A 16350-nucleotide genomic window follows, 5' to 3' on the forward strand; every position below is an offset into this window, starting at 1 on the left:
CCAAACTTTCAACAAACTTTGTGATAATTACACTAATGTAAAATTCAAGTCGAAAGATATTTTACTTTATGCACTGATGCAAATGTTTCTATATAGAGTGATTATTTAATCAAGTAGGGAAATATTATTTTTGAATAAAATGGTTGGTTGAATAAATAAGTGTTACAAAAAATGATTATTTATTCTAAGTGGGAAAATGTTATATTATTTTAAATAATATAATGTCAGATTAAATAATTTGACAAAATGTGATTTGTTATGCTTTGTAACATATTATTGAGAGTCACAAAATTAGACACATGTTTGTGCCAAAATGTGACATATTTTGGAGTTACAAATTTGTAACTCCAAAATATTGTCTATTATTGTGTAGATTTGTTGTTACACAATTTTGATTTGAATTTCTCAAAGCCATAAGTGAAATGGTTGTTAGAGACTTGATTTTAACCCCAATAATGTGTTTGGGGGTTACAAAATCAATTGAGAGTTGTTTGAAACCGTTTGGAAAAAAATGCACAAAAATTGTGTGCTGAAAAATGCTTGTGGCCGTGGCAAGGGCATTGGTGGCTGCGACCACACTTACAGAGGGCCACGACCGCGACAAGAAATGCCCTTGCTGCGGCTAGGAGAGTTGGCTGCTAATTTTTCAGGTTTTCTAATTTTTCTTGAACGACTCTAATAGCTCAAATAACTCTCAAATCTCATTTTTAATTCCATAAATATATAATTAATCATTGATATCATGCATGAGGGTTGGTGGAATTTAAAATTCAAAAGGTGTCTCAAAACTCTATAAATAGGAGCCTATTGCTCACTTGTAAGACACATAATTTTCTATCCACAAAGTACTTGGCTGGAAAATACATCATAGAGACTTGATAATTCCAGAGAGCTATTTCCTTGAGAGATCCCTTAGTTCTTAGAGAATAAGGGGAAATTAACTTTTGGGCAAAGGTCATTCTTTTGATTTTGTTGTTCTTATTTTACTTGTATTATCATTGTTTTGAGTTTGTAATCTTCTTCTTCTACATCTTTCTATTTACTTATATTTTGTGCAATTGAGTTGTAATATTTCTTTAATTAATATTACTTTGTCTATTGTATTTTTTGCATAGAGTTGTATTTTGGTTTTCCATTTCCATTGAGTATAATATATTCTCTAACTTTAGAGATGAAAATTAATGGTTAGTGAGAGTTTAAATAAATAAAAATGTTTAATGTGAAAATAAATAATGTTGTCTATGATAATATTTGTTTTTTTTCGTATCCTTATCTACAACCAACTTCACTACTTCGAGTAGGTATGATCGATCAATTATTTAACTATTGACGCCCAAAAAAAATTTCCTATCAATTTCGATATTTTCCCAATATTTTTATTCTTGATTAACACTAAATTCTTATTAAATGAAATTCAATTGTGATTGAGACTACTTAGGCCTTCTCCAACGCATCGCCAAATATGGTGATGCTGTCCAAATTTCTCTCCAACCTAGCAACATTATGTTGGCATATATGCAGTGGTAGCTACAGTGCCAGTACCACTACATATATGTTTTTTTTAAATTATTATTATATTTATATATTATTATTATTATTATTATTTATGTTAATAAAGTTTAGAAATTGGTTTATTTTGTGTATGTTAAATTGTGTATAGAAGTGTTATTAGTTTTTTCTTAACTACAATTTAATTGAATTACAATTAAATTTTTGTATTGTTTTTTAACTTTTTAGTTAATATTTATACTTATAAGAAAATGAAAATTAACACTGAAATTAATTGAAGAAACATATAACAAAATACAATAAAACATTATTACAAACTTAAAACATTACAACAAAACATTAGAAACTTAAACATACATTAAAAGTTAAAATCAAACACACCAAACATCAAACTGAAAACAATAACATAAATCTGAAAAAAGTAAGATAATTGAACACATGTGGGACGAATATACTAACTCGGAGAATTAATATAATTTCATTTATCTTTTCAAGTGTGTGTTATATTTTAGATTTAATTTAATGTAATGTTTTTTCTTTAGTAATGTAATATTTATTTTAGCATATGTAATATGATATTTTAATTTATCGAGTTTTAATAATCTATAGTATTATTGTCATGTAATTAATTAATAGTTTTATTTTTATTAAAATAATTGTTGACCCTTGTTTTAGTCAACGACACTGAGTCACAGAAAACTATGATACTTTTAGTAATGACATTGTTGTCGTCGCGCATCTTAAAACCACGAATTACAAACAATAATATATATATTTTATTTAATTAAATACCTATAACGACAACTAGCTGTCATTTTAGTCACATAAATTGGCGGGAACGTTCTCGCGCTTTGTGAGCTCCCCACAACATATATCTTGTCGTATAACGATAAATTTGTTGTCGCTATAGTGTATTTTTATTTTTATTTGAATTATTTTTAATAGTCTATAGTGACAAATTTGTTATTATTGTAAAAGTCTGAAAATTTGTAGGGGAAAAAGTGCCTATAACGACAATTAAGTCGTTGTTATAGGTTTAATTTAAAATTTTTTAAATAATTTTTATTACTCAATAACGAGGGCATTATCATCATTGAAGAGGTATGAAAAAAATGATGGGAACTACCTGCCAAAAAAATTGGCACCTGAAAATTAGTCTTAGTTAAATTTTATATATGTAATCTCTTCAAAAAAAAATTTATATATCTAATATATCTCATAGCGATGACAATATCATCATTATATGGATAATTTGACTAATCGAAATGGAGCAGTCCATTGTTCAAAATGACATCATTAAAATTGATAATATCTTTAAAATTTTGTTTGTGAACAAATATTTGAAATATTTAATTTTTTTAATGTATCTATGATGTTTAAATTTTATAAAATTATACTAAATTTAATTATCAATTTTAAAAAAAACTAATATTTTAAATTTTTTAAATTTAAATAAATAAATAAAAGCATTTGGAATTCACATTATTTTCTCACTAAAATTCAGCTTCAAAAAATAAAAATAAAAAGTTAAATGGTTAATAATTTTACCAAAAGATAAATGATTGAATTTAAAATGAGATCCTACATATAATTTAATAAGTAGGATCGCATTGCTTTTAAAATGATTGAATTTAGATAAATAAATAAATGATTGAATTTAAAACTTATCCACCTACGTACATTTCCAAAAATCGTTTCATATTAAATGCTAAAAATTTCCTTCGTTCTTTGCGTGGGTGGATAAAGCAATGCGAACCAAAGACCACAAAAATCTTCCGCATCAAAATCCAATTACATTCATAAATTTTCCTCGACCGTAAATAAGAATAACTCTGCTGCACACGGCCATTAAAATAATAGTGAAAAGATACATTATTCCAATCAAAATCAAATTAAAGGGTACCATAATTTTCAAGCATAGAACTAACACCTATTTTAAGTGAGGTAGCGTTTTCTCACATGGCGCAGAGGAATAAATAATAGGGAGGGGACTTTTGGAGCAGGGGTCATGTTTCTCCTTTATTTCTTTCAATTTATTATTATAGTGAAATGTTTCTTTCCTCTAGTCTAGATTATATATAGAGCAATAATTGACTTGTTTTATTCGAATGGTTGCATGATTATATTATTTATATATAGATGGGTGTTATCCCTTGCCAATTTCTCGGTTAACCAACATTTTGTTTAACTTTCTTTATTTCTTTATTTCTTACTACTGATCTTTTTATTTTATTTTTCAAAATAAACACAACCAGGAAATCCTAGTACTGCGTCAAAGTACAGAGCTCATAATTATTAAAGCCTTGGGTTGATAATGGCATGCATGGGGTGGAGTTTATGAGTGGTGAGACCAACCGTAGCCACATCTTCTGCTTCCCCATCTTTCAGTCGCCAGTGAAACTCCTGAACCAACCTACCAATTGTAGTGCAAACTATCAGCATAGCTTGAAGCGAACCAGCACACACCCTCTTCCCAGCTCCAAACGTCATCGTTTTATACAAATCCATTGGATCGTATTTCTTGCTCAGAAATCTCTCAGGGTTCCACTCTTCAGGATTTTCCCACTTGTTCTTGTCCATGTTACACCCATATATGTTAATCGCAATCTGCGTTAATCAGAGATTATATAATAACATATTCAAAATACCAATTGATGATACATGTATATACGCACACGCACTATAGCAGCAGTACTAACCTCAGTACCAGCAGGAATATGGTAGCCTCCTAATTGAGTATCTTCATGTGCATAACGTAGAGGTATGATTGGAACTGGAGAATGCTTCCTCAAAGTTTCATGGAAAATAGCCATTAGGTATGGCAGCTGGGACAAACGATCCTCTGTTAACTTTTCTGATCCACAAAGCTCTACGATTTCCCTGTAGAGACGATCCTGTTTGGAGCATATATAAATAGTATTATTGGATGATAAGAATGAGTAATGAAACGACCAAGTTTTAGAGAGTAGTGAAACGACCTGTCGTTTTGGATCTTTAGCAAGTTCATACATGGCCCATTCTGCTGCGACCAAAGCAGTGTCTGATGTCTCTATGATCACTTCCCACAATAACATACTGATTTGCTCCCCCGTCAGCGTTTTTGCTTCAGAAAGCAAATAATCTAGGTAACAGTTCAATTCCTGTAGTTTCAGATCATTACCAAGTTACATGTATATATATATATAGTACTACGTTCTAATTAATTATAATAAAATAAAAACAAACCTCTCCTGATGCAATTCGCTTTTTCTGATCCTGGACAAGGGCATTCATCACTGCTTTTCTTCGGAAAATCATTCTTTGAATTTTATTTTCGACATTCTTATTAGGAACCCATTTCAGATAGGGGAAGAAATCTCTCCAATCGACCTCAATGGCTCCCTCCATTTGATCAATCACTAGAACTTTAAATATTTCTTCCCTTGACAAATGGACACTTAATTCCTCCACATATAATTGTTCTATGTCTTTTCCCAGGGCCTGCAAACCAAGTGACATTAAAATATATGTATATAAATATTTTTTAGGATTGGTTTTGGACCAACAATAATAATAATGAGGAACTCACCTCTTTCAAAGCTATTCCAAAGAGTTCGGACTCAAATATCTCCCTAAAATTCACAGCTTCATCAGGAAAGTCTTCCACATGAGCATGAAATCTTCTAGAAATATTTTCTCCCAGAGTGTCTCGATGACAACGGTGTCGTTTCTGAGTGCAGTAATACAGAATAGTGAATATATAATTATGAGCACAAATAGTATAAGCAGTAAAGCTCAAAATACTTAATCAAATTTCAGCAATATTTAATCAAACACCAACCTGAGCATTGGCTCCCAAAACATTACCAAGTATGTGTCGTTTTACCGTCTTATGAAAATCATTGTAGTCGCTCATGGCAACCATACACTTGTCGGAAGTGAGCATTTTTAGGGCGTTTGACAGCTTTCTAGTTGATATAGATGAATATCTGGTCACCATCGCCTGGTTAACAAATGCATCACAATTTAAAGTTCATTTCCTGATCATCATCATCATGAACTACGTACTAACAGAGAATAATCAGTACTATATATATATGTGTGTGTGTCAATATCAATGTTCAAAAAGGCTAGTTTCATAACACTACAAATTAAAGCAAAATTCTAATAAAAAAACTTCATTTAAATGTTCGAACAAGCAGCCTCAAAGTGATTTCTTGTGGTATTTTCTAACTAATGCTAATATAATTGTTATTAAGCTAATTTTGTTGGGCACAACACTTCACACAAGTCCCAAATAAGAATAATAAGTGAGGTGTTATCCTTGAGTGCAGTGCCGGAGCTAGTCTCAAAAAAGTTGTTTACCTATGAGCTTATTCAGAGTATTACTGCTAGATTTTGGCAGGGATCAAATGAGAAGAAGAGAAAGATCCATTGGTACAAGTGGCAAACATTATGTTGTCCCAAGGAGATAGAGATCTTGAGTTGTTTAATCAAGCTTTGCTGGAAAAACAAGATTGGAGATTGCTAAGTAATCCCAGGTCTTTGGTAGCTAGGGTCCTCAAAGCCTGTTATTATCCCAATACTGATGTTTTTGGTGCAAAAATTGGATCTCAACCCTTTTATTGGGAGAAGCTTGTTATGGGGAACAGCTATAATTTTAAAAGGGCGTTATTGATGGCGTGTTGGATCAGGGGAGATGATAGAATCGTAGAAGATCAATGGATCTGAGGCCAAGAGGGGTTAGGTTCTTTGATAAACCTTATTTGCCCCTGATGGTCTAAGGGTGGTGGATCTTAGACTGCACTAAGGGGAGTGGGATGTGATTTTATTTGTTAATTTTTTAGTTAGGATGATGCAAATTTAATAGTAAGTATTCCAATGGGGTCGCTAGTGTTAGTGTGTCCCACATGGAAAGTGTGTGGGCACATTTAACAATATATAAGAGCATGAGTTACTCCACTCATCACTAATTGGTTTTGAGAAGGAACCCATGTTACTTAGACCTTTCACCCTATGCCAATACTTTCTACAATTATTGTCCACACTTACTGTCATTCCTCTAAGCAAAGGGAAGTTGCTCATCAAAGGAGGAACGGTGGCACCCTCTCATGGATGGAGGGATCTTGATTACTACAAATGCATCTGTAAATAATATTTTCTAATAACCATGTTTTAGTGCAGGTGTTATTATTTGGCAAATCATGATCCCAGATGCATCTAGGTGTGTATTGGTTGCATATGGAGATCTTTGTGGTTTCATTTGCTACGTGGGATTAGTTTTTCAGTTTGGCCTTAACTAAGTCTGTTTAGTTTGTTATTAGAGATTTCTGTTAGATTCTTTACCTGCTTATAAATACTGGACGGTTCTGGGTCTTGTGAGCTGAGTTAACGATTCCATTGTTGCATAGAGTTTCTTCCTTCTTGTTATTTTTCTCTCTAACATTTTTGGTTGCAGGTTTCTTGGTTAGAAGTTCTTTGTTTTCCAGATTCTTTAAGGAGAAGAACAAAGGGATCTGTTCTCAGTGTTTCTGAAGGGATTTCATAGTTTTTGTGCTGGAGGCATTCTTCTAAGGGAGTTAGAAGTATAGAAAGTTGAGTGGGAAATTCAACTTAGGGTAAATTGTAAATCTTGTTGTGCGTATTAGATTGTTCTTTAATAAATTGACATTTTGGTTTTGTAATTTGTAAAGAACAAAAGTTTACTATAGTGAAGTGATTTACCCTAGTCATTGTGACCCAAGGAGTAGCTGATTTTTATCAGTGAACCTTGTAAAAGTCTGCTAGTATTCTTTACTTTCCATCACTTGTTCTTTATTCTTTTGATTGAATCAAGTCTTTAATTCATAGATTCAAAAAGTGACTTTTCAAATTGGTATCAGAACCGTACGGTATAAAATTGTAGATCCGTAGGGTATTTCTGCAGTTACTTGCGTTAGATTGTCTATTGAATTTGTTCTTGATCTCCATGTGTTTGTGTTCTGGTTTCTTGCTTTCCACCTGTTTGTTTTCTGGTTTCTTGCTTTCTTGTTTCATCTAACCCGCTCCAAGATCCATCTCTGGGAGTATTTTTTTTGTTTGTGTTGATCAATTGTTTAGGGAAGGTGGATCTACCACAAGACCTCCTATGCTAGAAGGAGCCAATTACCCCTATTGGAAGACAAAAATGAGAGCATTTCTCAGGGCAGTAGATGAGCGTGTGTGGATGGCTGTTGCCGATGGATGGAATCCTCCCACTGTCAAAGAAGGTAATGTCGAAAAGCCAACGCAATGAAAGACTGGACATCTACTGAAATTGAGAAGGCAAACTTCAACACAAAGGCCTTGCAACACAAAGGCCTTTAATGCAGTTTCCACAAATCAGCTCAAGGTCGTTGCAAATTGTGAGATTGCCAAAGAAGCTTGAGAAAAACTCAAAGTCAAGAATGAGGGTACTGATGCTGTCAAGAAGTCTAGACTTCACTCTTTTAATAAGGCCTTAGAAAATCTCACAATGGAAGAGGACGAATCAATAGCTGAATTCCGTGCAAAATTGTGTGACATATCCAATGAGTCTTATGCCCTCGGTGAGACTTACTCTAATCCCAAGCTAGTTCGCAAAGTTCTTGGGTGTTCTTCCAAGAAGGTTCAAGGCCAAAGTCACATCAATTAAGGAATGAAATTGAAGATCTGGATCTTGATGAATTAATTGGATCCTTACAAAATTATGAGCTGACTTTGGAAAGATGGTGTAAGCGCAAGAAGCAGCTAGAAAAAGAGAATGCAAAGCCCAGCATTAATCTTGCTTTTGTTCACAAAGAAGAGCAGACTAAAGTTGCAGATCTGTTTGACAGCCTAATAGATGATACATGTGCTCTCTTGACCAAGAATTATGCCAAGTTCTTGAAAAAGAATTTTAACAAGAAACACTATGGAGGGAATGACAATTACTTCAAAAAGTTCACGTCTGTCACTAACAAGCAACCACTGTCACTGGACAAAAAGACTCGGGGCATTCAATGTCGTGAATGTGATGGATTTGGCCATATACAATCTGAATGTGCTAACACACTAAATAAGAAAAAGGCTCTTGCAGTAACTTGGAGTGATACTGATGAGGACAAAGATGACGACATCAGTGATTATTCTGATCAAGAAAAGCAAATGGTGGCGTTCCTTGCAAAAATTACCCGCTCGGACACATTTGAGGAGGATGCAGATTCTATTAACTCAGATTCTTATAGTGTGGATAGGCAAGTTGCATATGAGCAGATGTTTGACCAATGGTCATTTATGGCTAAGAAGTTCAAGGCATTGATTGACACAAATGCACAGCTGGAGGGCACTATCAAAGACCTCACTACAAAACTTGAAGAAAAAGATGAATTGATATACAAGTTGGAAGCTGATCTAGTTTGTGCCAAACAAGCTCTTGAGTTCATTCCATCTCGTACAGCGACACTTAATTAATCTCTTCAGATTCAAAAACCTTATGGTGACAGAACTGCTCTTGGTTACAAGCTACTGTATAAAAAGAGAAAAAATCTAACAATAGAGGAGCCATTATCATCTTCATTAGCACCAAAGTTGCCATTTGTATCTATTGGTGTAAGAAAAATTACTGATGGATTTGGCTCATCTGAAGTTGTCATCAACAGCTCCAAAGAGGCCACCATTTCACCCAAAGTTATTTTCTCTGAGAAACTCCCACATTAGTTCCACCACCTCAAAGCAAGAGATTCGTTCCGACATTTTTGCCACAGGCACGGCCATATACGACCAAGGTTTTACAAACTTCAGTCCTACTTAAAAGTGATGATTGAAAGGGGTGACAACCTATTTAAACCTTCTACAAACTCTACAATGTCTGCTCATGGTCAGTGGAGGCCTAAATCTAAACCCAATGACAATTGTGCTCTAGTTGCTCATACCTCGTTCTCAACATTCAAGAATGACCATTGGTATTTAGACAATGGTCACTCTGAACATATGACTGGCAACAAATCTCTCTTGTTAAATTTCAAGGAGTCTCAAGAAGGACTTGTTACATTTGGCGATGGTAATAATGGTGTTATTTTGGGCAAAGGCGACCTAGTTCTTGCAGGGCTCCCACCCCTCACGGGTGCCTTGTATGTCAAAGGTCTAAAGGAAAATATTTTGAGTCTCAATCAACTGTGCGATGCTAGCTTCACTGTAAGTTTTACTAAAACTCAATGTTTAGTTTCATCTAACGGGTGTTCAATTCTGACAGGAAACAAATCTTCCAATAATTGCTTCATGTTGACTTGATTGGGCCTTTGCAAAATGAGATGTTAACTGATTATGGCTATCCACAAGAGTGTTTAACACTATATTGTAACAGCATAAGTGCCTTTAACATTTCAAAAATCATGTACATCACTCAAGAACTAAACATATAGACATCATATATCATTTCAGTAAGGTTTGGTTGAATAAAAAAATCAGGAGTGAGTGAGCCTTAACTTTGGCTCACATGAGGCCACATGCACACACATATGGTAAATTTAGCCTCAAAACTCTTGTTGAAAAAAATGGTCGATGTTTGTTTGTAAAACTTTCACTCTTTAAGAGTTTATTTTCAGATTTTATGAATCACAACATATACTCTTACATCTTTTGGATGTAGATTTTATTTTTGAACAGAGCTTCATGTTCATTTTCTCTATTGTGCTCATGAGGTTAGTGTGCATTTTTGTGGGAAATATCACTTGTTGGTCGTCTGTGGTTACATGTATTTTTAAAAGCTTGTTTGTTTGAACCACTTTTAAATTTTGAAAACAATCTTATATGTGGTTGTTTTGTTTTTGGTCGTGTTCATTGAAATTTTTGATGTATTAAGGGCCATGTCTAGCTATTCTATTTTTATTGTGCCAAACACTTTCTTAAGGGCGAGCTTATATTGCTAACATTTTCTCAGAGCCCTATAGTCTCTGAAGTGACTGCGGTTGAGGGGGAGCTTTGTCCTCAAGGAGACATAGCTGGTTCACAAATCCTGATATTCAAGGGGAGTCTTATATTAATGGGGAGAAATTCCAGTTGTCTCTTGTTTCGTCTAAAACTCAACCAAGACATTCTATGCAGAACAAACCTCACTTCGAGAAAACTGTTCCTTGATTATGATCACTGAGGGGAAGAAATTGGTGTTGTAGTTTGTCATATCTTTTGATGATTTCATGACTCTTGTTATTTCCTTTTAGTTTTTTTTATTTAGTCTAGTGGTGTTGTTGAACAATTTTGCATTGTTCTTTTTGGTTTAGTTCTGGTATTGTTTACTGTTAGTCTGTGCTTTGTTTGGTTCATTGTTCATAATTTTCCAAGGGGGAGATTGCAATAATCATGTTTTACTGCAGGTGTTATTATTTGACAAATCATGATCCCAGATGCATTTGGGGTGTGTATTGGTTGTATTTGGAGATCTTCGTGGTTTCATTTGTCACGTGGGATTAGTTTTCAGTTTGGTCTTAACTAATTCTATTTAGTTTGTTATTAGGGATTTCTGTTAGATTCTTTACCTACTTATAAATACTGGTCGGTTTTGGGTCTTGTAAGATGAGCTAACAATTCCATTGTTGTAGAGAGTTTCTTCGTTCTTGTTATTTTTCTCTCTAACATTTTTGGTTGCAGGTTTCTTGGTTAGAAGTTCTTTGTTTTCCAGATTCTTCAAGGAGAAGAACAGAGGGATTTGTTCTCAGTGTTTCTGAAGGGATTTCAGAGTTTTTGTGCTGGAGGAATTTCAGCCATTCTTCTAAGGGAGTTAGAAGTATAGAAAGTTGAGTAGGAGATTCAACTTAGGGTAAATTGTAAATCTTGTTGTGTGTTTTAGATTGTTCTTTAGCAAATTTGCATTTTGGTTTTGTAATTTGTAAATAACAAAAGTTTACTATAGTGAAGTGATTTACCCTGGTCTTTGTGACCCAAGGAGTAGCTGACTTCTATCAGTGAGCCTTGTAAAGATCTGCTAGTGTTCTTTACTTTCCATCATTTGTTCTTTATTCTTTTGATTGAATCAAGTCTTTAATTCATAAAAAGCAACTTTTCATATTTGTAGTACTGGTGTGGTGGCTAGAGATAGAGTGGATAAAGTTAGAGCTTCTCATTGCAGATTTATCAAACGACATCTCAATCCTTTAGCAGCAGAGCTTTATGCCTTTTTTGGGAAATTTTTCAGGTAGATTAATATGCTAAATGGGGAATCTTCTAATTGAGGTGACTTCAATGTGCTTATCAAAGAGGAATAAAAAATTGGTGGCTTTCTTGGTTTTAATTTCACCCCTAGATTATCCAATTCCGCTGCTTATTTCTTTGCAAATCATTCTTTAATTTAGCCTTTATTTGGTATGGTGGATTGGAGGAAGAATGGAGAAAGGTACGTGGAAGGCAGCTATCCATCCTTAGGTTATCTTTGCTTGGTAAGGAGGAAAGAAACCAAAGAAAGGAAATAGCTATGGATTGTGAATCCCTAAGGCCCACAAAAAACAATTCATCCATATATATGGGTGGATTGTTGGACAAAAAGAATACAAAGTTTCTTAAATATTAAAATGACTTATTTTTTAATATTTTTACTCATTTTAATTTTTTTAAAAATTATTCTTTTCTTTACTTTCTATTACAGTTTAAAGGATTGTCACTTTCCTTTCCTTCCCTCTCCCTCTCCATCCATCAAAGTTAATCCATCCCTCTTGTAGATGGAAGGAGGGCTTTCCCTCAGTGTCCTTTGTTGTTCTTTCATCAAATTGGCCCTTTCGTAGTTGTGTTTGTCTATTTGTTCTAATCTTTCCTCTAAAATAAATAAATAAAAACAAAAACGGATATTGATATGTATGTATTTATTTATATACGAGCCATCACCAACCTAGCTAGCTAATATATAATAATATGGACTACAATATCCTAATATACTTCATGAAATTAATTTGTAATGAAAATGATCCCATGAGTAGTTAATATGCTGCAACAAATATTCATCATTGAATTCTTTTTTCTTGAGATTATTTTGCAATGGACTAACAAAGAAATATGTTTTACTATACGTTACTTTGATTAATCAATTAAATTACAGAATTACCCTTATAGAATACAATGAAAATGACAATCACAAACTAAAAAGGTGAAACCGATGGAGCAGAGTTTGGTACCTCCTTGGCAACATCGGTGGTGTTGAGAACGACTAGAGTGGAAGCACCTGCCTTGATGGAGTATATGGGCCCATGAATACTGGCCCACTTAGTAAATGTCATGTAAGGCTTCTTCTCCTTCAATTGCAGCAAATTCCCTATCACTGGGAAACCTGGAACCGCTGCAGAAGAAACCACTCCAATATTCCCAATGGTCATTTAACATTTAAAACATATTCGCTTGCTAAACACAAAACCCATTTCATTTATGGAAAAATAAAAGTACATGTACCTGGCACAGGAGGGAGTTTGGAATATCCACTCTTATTGGCAAAGGCGCACCTTTTGAGGGAAATCAAGATCAATAGAGAGAGACCACCAAGAACAGCAGTGGTGGCCAAGGGCACTCCTTGAACACCTTGAAGGATATGAGCAGGGCCAGGGGTTGCCATCTCGGTTTTGTGTTGTGGGAAAACCGTTGAAAGAGCAGTCTGTCTTTTTTATTATGAGCAAAAGTGGTACAAATGTTATATACCAAAGGGAGGGTTTCAGAGAGGAAAAGAGAGGCACAAGCACACAACTCTTTATGTGTTTAACTGAGTATATTATATATAAGGACAAAGCTAAAGCTTTCTGGGGAATGAGTAAAGGAAATTGTTGTCAGGGAATATACAGAAAACTGTGCCTATTTTTGTTTTTTTATCATATGGGATTTAAAGCAAAATATCAAGCATTTAATTGTTTCTAAATAAGAGCATCTCCGAACTTTAATACTATATATATATATTATTGTACTAAAATTAAAAAATTTTAGTATTATATACTTTTTTTTCATTCCAACTAATACTAAAAAAATATATTTTTTATTATTATATTATTTTTTTAATATTAGAATGTAAATTTGTAATATTTTAATTATTTTTTGTATTTTTAATTAATTTGAATATTAATTTTATTTTTTTAGTGTGTAGAGTAAAAATTTTCATACATAAATTAAAATAAATTATATAAAAAAAAATTTTATGAAATATTTAAAATTTTATTTAAAAAATTAAATTACATGTGTATTTATAATTTAAAAAACTTAACGTAAAATATCAACTCATGTTTAAACATAGGATATAATTTTTTTGTTTTTTTAAATATGATATATATAGATAAAAAAAAAAAATTTGTCCACGACATATAGAAGTCGTAATCCCGTCCGGTTAGTTTTGGCCTTAGCTAAGTAACAAACAATATGGTTAGGTTATGGAATATGCTAAATGGGTCAACAAACACACTGCTGTCCAATCCATTATTATAATATTACCTTCTTCATTTTTTATTTGATAATATTAATTATATTGTTTCCATTCCAATACATACACACATTCCATACCAGCGGGAATTTTATTATAAGCTTCCGTTTTGTTTTGGCATCTAATGGTTAAAGTTCCTTCGTGTTATTCAGATTGAGAAGAAGTGAAGCGTAGCGACGAAAACCATGGGCCATGGTGCTTCTCTGTCATGGCATGGGATGGGACGTTTTACTGACCAAATTATTTCATCTCAACACACAAAAATAAATAAATAAATAAATAAATGTAACTTTCTTACATATGTCGGCTTACTATTCTTTTCTTTTATGTAATCATGCTTATGTGAGGGATTTGCTTGTTTCTAATTTTTTTTTTTTAGTGAGTTGTGACATTATCATATAGAAAAATATATGTTGAAACATCCAAATCAGATCTCCCGCATGTTAAAAAGCTAACGTCAAATTCATTAAACTTCGACATGTTCCCATAAATAGTATAGTAGTTTCGGATCAAATATTTTATATATATGGAAAATGAATTAATACAAAGTTAATTCTAATAATAAGAATAGTATTAATTTGGCCTTTAAAAGGAAAGTGTTTATTGCACCTTTTTTTTCTTTCTGATTTAGACAAACATGTAAAAGTGAATTGACTATATTTTCACAGCTGTTCACTCCAGATCTTAGTGACCAAATCTTAAAAGGGTTTTCACAAAGCTAATAATATTTTTCCATATAAACTTGAAATTTTTGAAAGAGTAGGCAAAACAGAGCTCATAATACCCATTCACGTATTCACCTATCCAGGCTTTTCAATCTACATATTGTCAGAATTTTTGCTTTATTTGCAGAAGATGATTTCTCACAGAAAATATACCAATGTCCAGACCCAGAAGAAGCTTAAGCATTGAGGAAGAAGGATTAATTCATCTGTAGCTTGTGGAATGTTTGTAGTTTTACACCTCCATCTCCATAGCCTTGAACTTGGAAGTAGCTTATGAGGATTTCTCAGTTGTTATCCTTGCCTCCATGTCTGTTCCTGGCTTCCTTGCTTTAACAGAGTTGCTGTTTGTTCCACATTAATATATTTTTATGTATTAACAAGTAATGGAAACATGAATATGAAAAGAAAAAAAAAACAAGTGAAATCCCCAATCCAATTAACCAGAATCCTAAATCATTCAAAACTTCCTAAAAATTTGTAGGAGATTCCTTGTAACTATCATGATCATGTAAAAAAATAAAATTACAACTTATTAATGTATCGAAAATACTTAAAAACTCCTATATAGATAATGATAACAATCATTACCCAACAAATTTTCTTATTATTTAATCTAACTTATATAAACATATATATATATTCATACTAAATAATAAAAGACATTATATACAGGTGTCAAGTGACTTCAAAAAAAGTGATTGTGTAATACATAAGAAATTAAGTAAAGTATAACATCATCTTTTATCAAGAATAAATAAGTTTATTTTCTGGTGTGTTTCAAAGACTATCATAGTTGAATGTTTTGTATCTTGAATAGAGGTAAGTAGGACAATTTTTTATTTAAAAAGTTATCATAATTTTTTTTTTAAACTATAAACAATGTTTTAGTTCAAAATTATTTATCTTTTTATAATATGTTTATGTGATTCTTTTATAACACATGACATTGTTTATTTATTTAAAATTTATAAAACAATTAAAAGGAATAAAATATAAATCAACATATTTTCTAAATAAAACTAACCAAACGTGCGGATGTTACTTTCACCGAGTATATTAATATATATATATATATTTATATTAAAAAAAATTAGGGCTCCAAAATATTTGGAGGCCTAAAGTCATGGCCTCACTTGACTCTTCCTTATAAACCTAGCTAGAAATAGTTGTAATTAACTTTCTAGAAATGGCATTGTTTTAGGAGGCTTGGTGCAAAATAATTCTTAATGGTGTGTGAAAGTAACTAAATGTCCATATTTTTAATTTTATAGTAAAATAGTCTAACTACATTTTTAATATATATTACATATTACCAAATATGTCATTTAGCAAATTACAATTTTATTATAAATATTTTAATATTATGGTATATTATATTAGTTTTGTTTAATTAGTTTTTAATTTATAGTTATTTTGATTTTTTTTTCATTTTTTATGGGTTGTTGAATGATATACCGTACCACAAAATACATATAATGAGCTCAAAAATAATATGTAAAATCCTTTATTGGCATATTTGACAATATTGACAAAATTAATTAAATGAGTATTTTCGAAATAGGTAGTTTCCTGTTTTGTAATATTGAATGGTAATCTTCGAAAATTGGTAGTTTCCTGTTTTGTAATATTGAGTGGTAATTTTCGAAAATGGGTAGTTTCCTGTTTTGTTGAAATGTGTCTTTTTATAATCAGATTATTATATCTATGATAATAAAATAA

At 32.3% G+C, this 16350-nt stretch overlaps 1 protein-coding gene across 1 annotated transcript; it reads right to left on the reverse strand.

Annotated features, from left to right (window-relative positions):
• Positions 1–3643: 3643 nt before the first annotated feature.
• Positions 3644–13206, reverse strand: LOC133804760 (ent-kaurene oxidase, chloroplastic-like). The gene is made up of 8 exons (XM_062242907.1): positions 12898–13206; positions 12627–12787; positions 5330–5491; positions 5078–5218; positions 4735–4989; positions 4488–4649; positions 4209–4403; positions 3644–4116 (listed from the first exon to the last, which is right to left on the reverse strand). Exons 1-8 carry the CDS (start codon positions 13055–13057, stop codon positions 3805–3807), a joined length of 1548 nt encoding a protein of 515 aa, XP_062098891.1. The 5' UTR covers positions 13058–13206; the 3' UTR covers positions 3644–3804.
• Between the last annotated feature and the right edge of the window lie 3144 nt (positions 13207–16350).

Source organism: Humulus lupulus, chromosome X (assembly GCF_963169125.1).
Source record: "Humulus lupulus chromosome X, drHumLupu1.1, whole genome shotgun sequence".
Lineage (NCBI taxonomy): Eukaryota > Viridiplantae > Streptophyta > Magnoliopsida > Rosales > Cannabaceae > Humulus > Humulus lupulus.

Bases quoted from the DNA above. Each gene is read 5' to 3' on its own strand.
- LOC133804760 (XM_062242907.1), bottom strand. From the start codon at position 13,057: ATGGCAACCCCTGGCCCTGCTCATATCCTTCAAGGTGTTCAAGGAGTG. The intron at 4,404-4,487 runs GTCGTTTCACTA...TGCTCCAAACAG, and splicing joins CTAAAGATCCAAAACGACAG to GATCGTCTCTACAGGGAAAT. The intron at 4,117-4,208 runs GTTAGTACTGCT...TGATTAACGCAG, and splicing joins ATATTCCTGCTGGTACTGAG to ATTGCGATTAACATATATGG.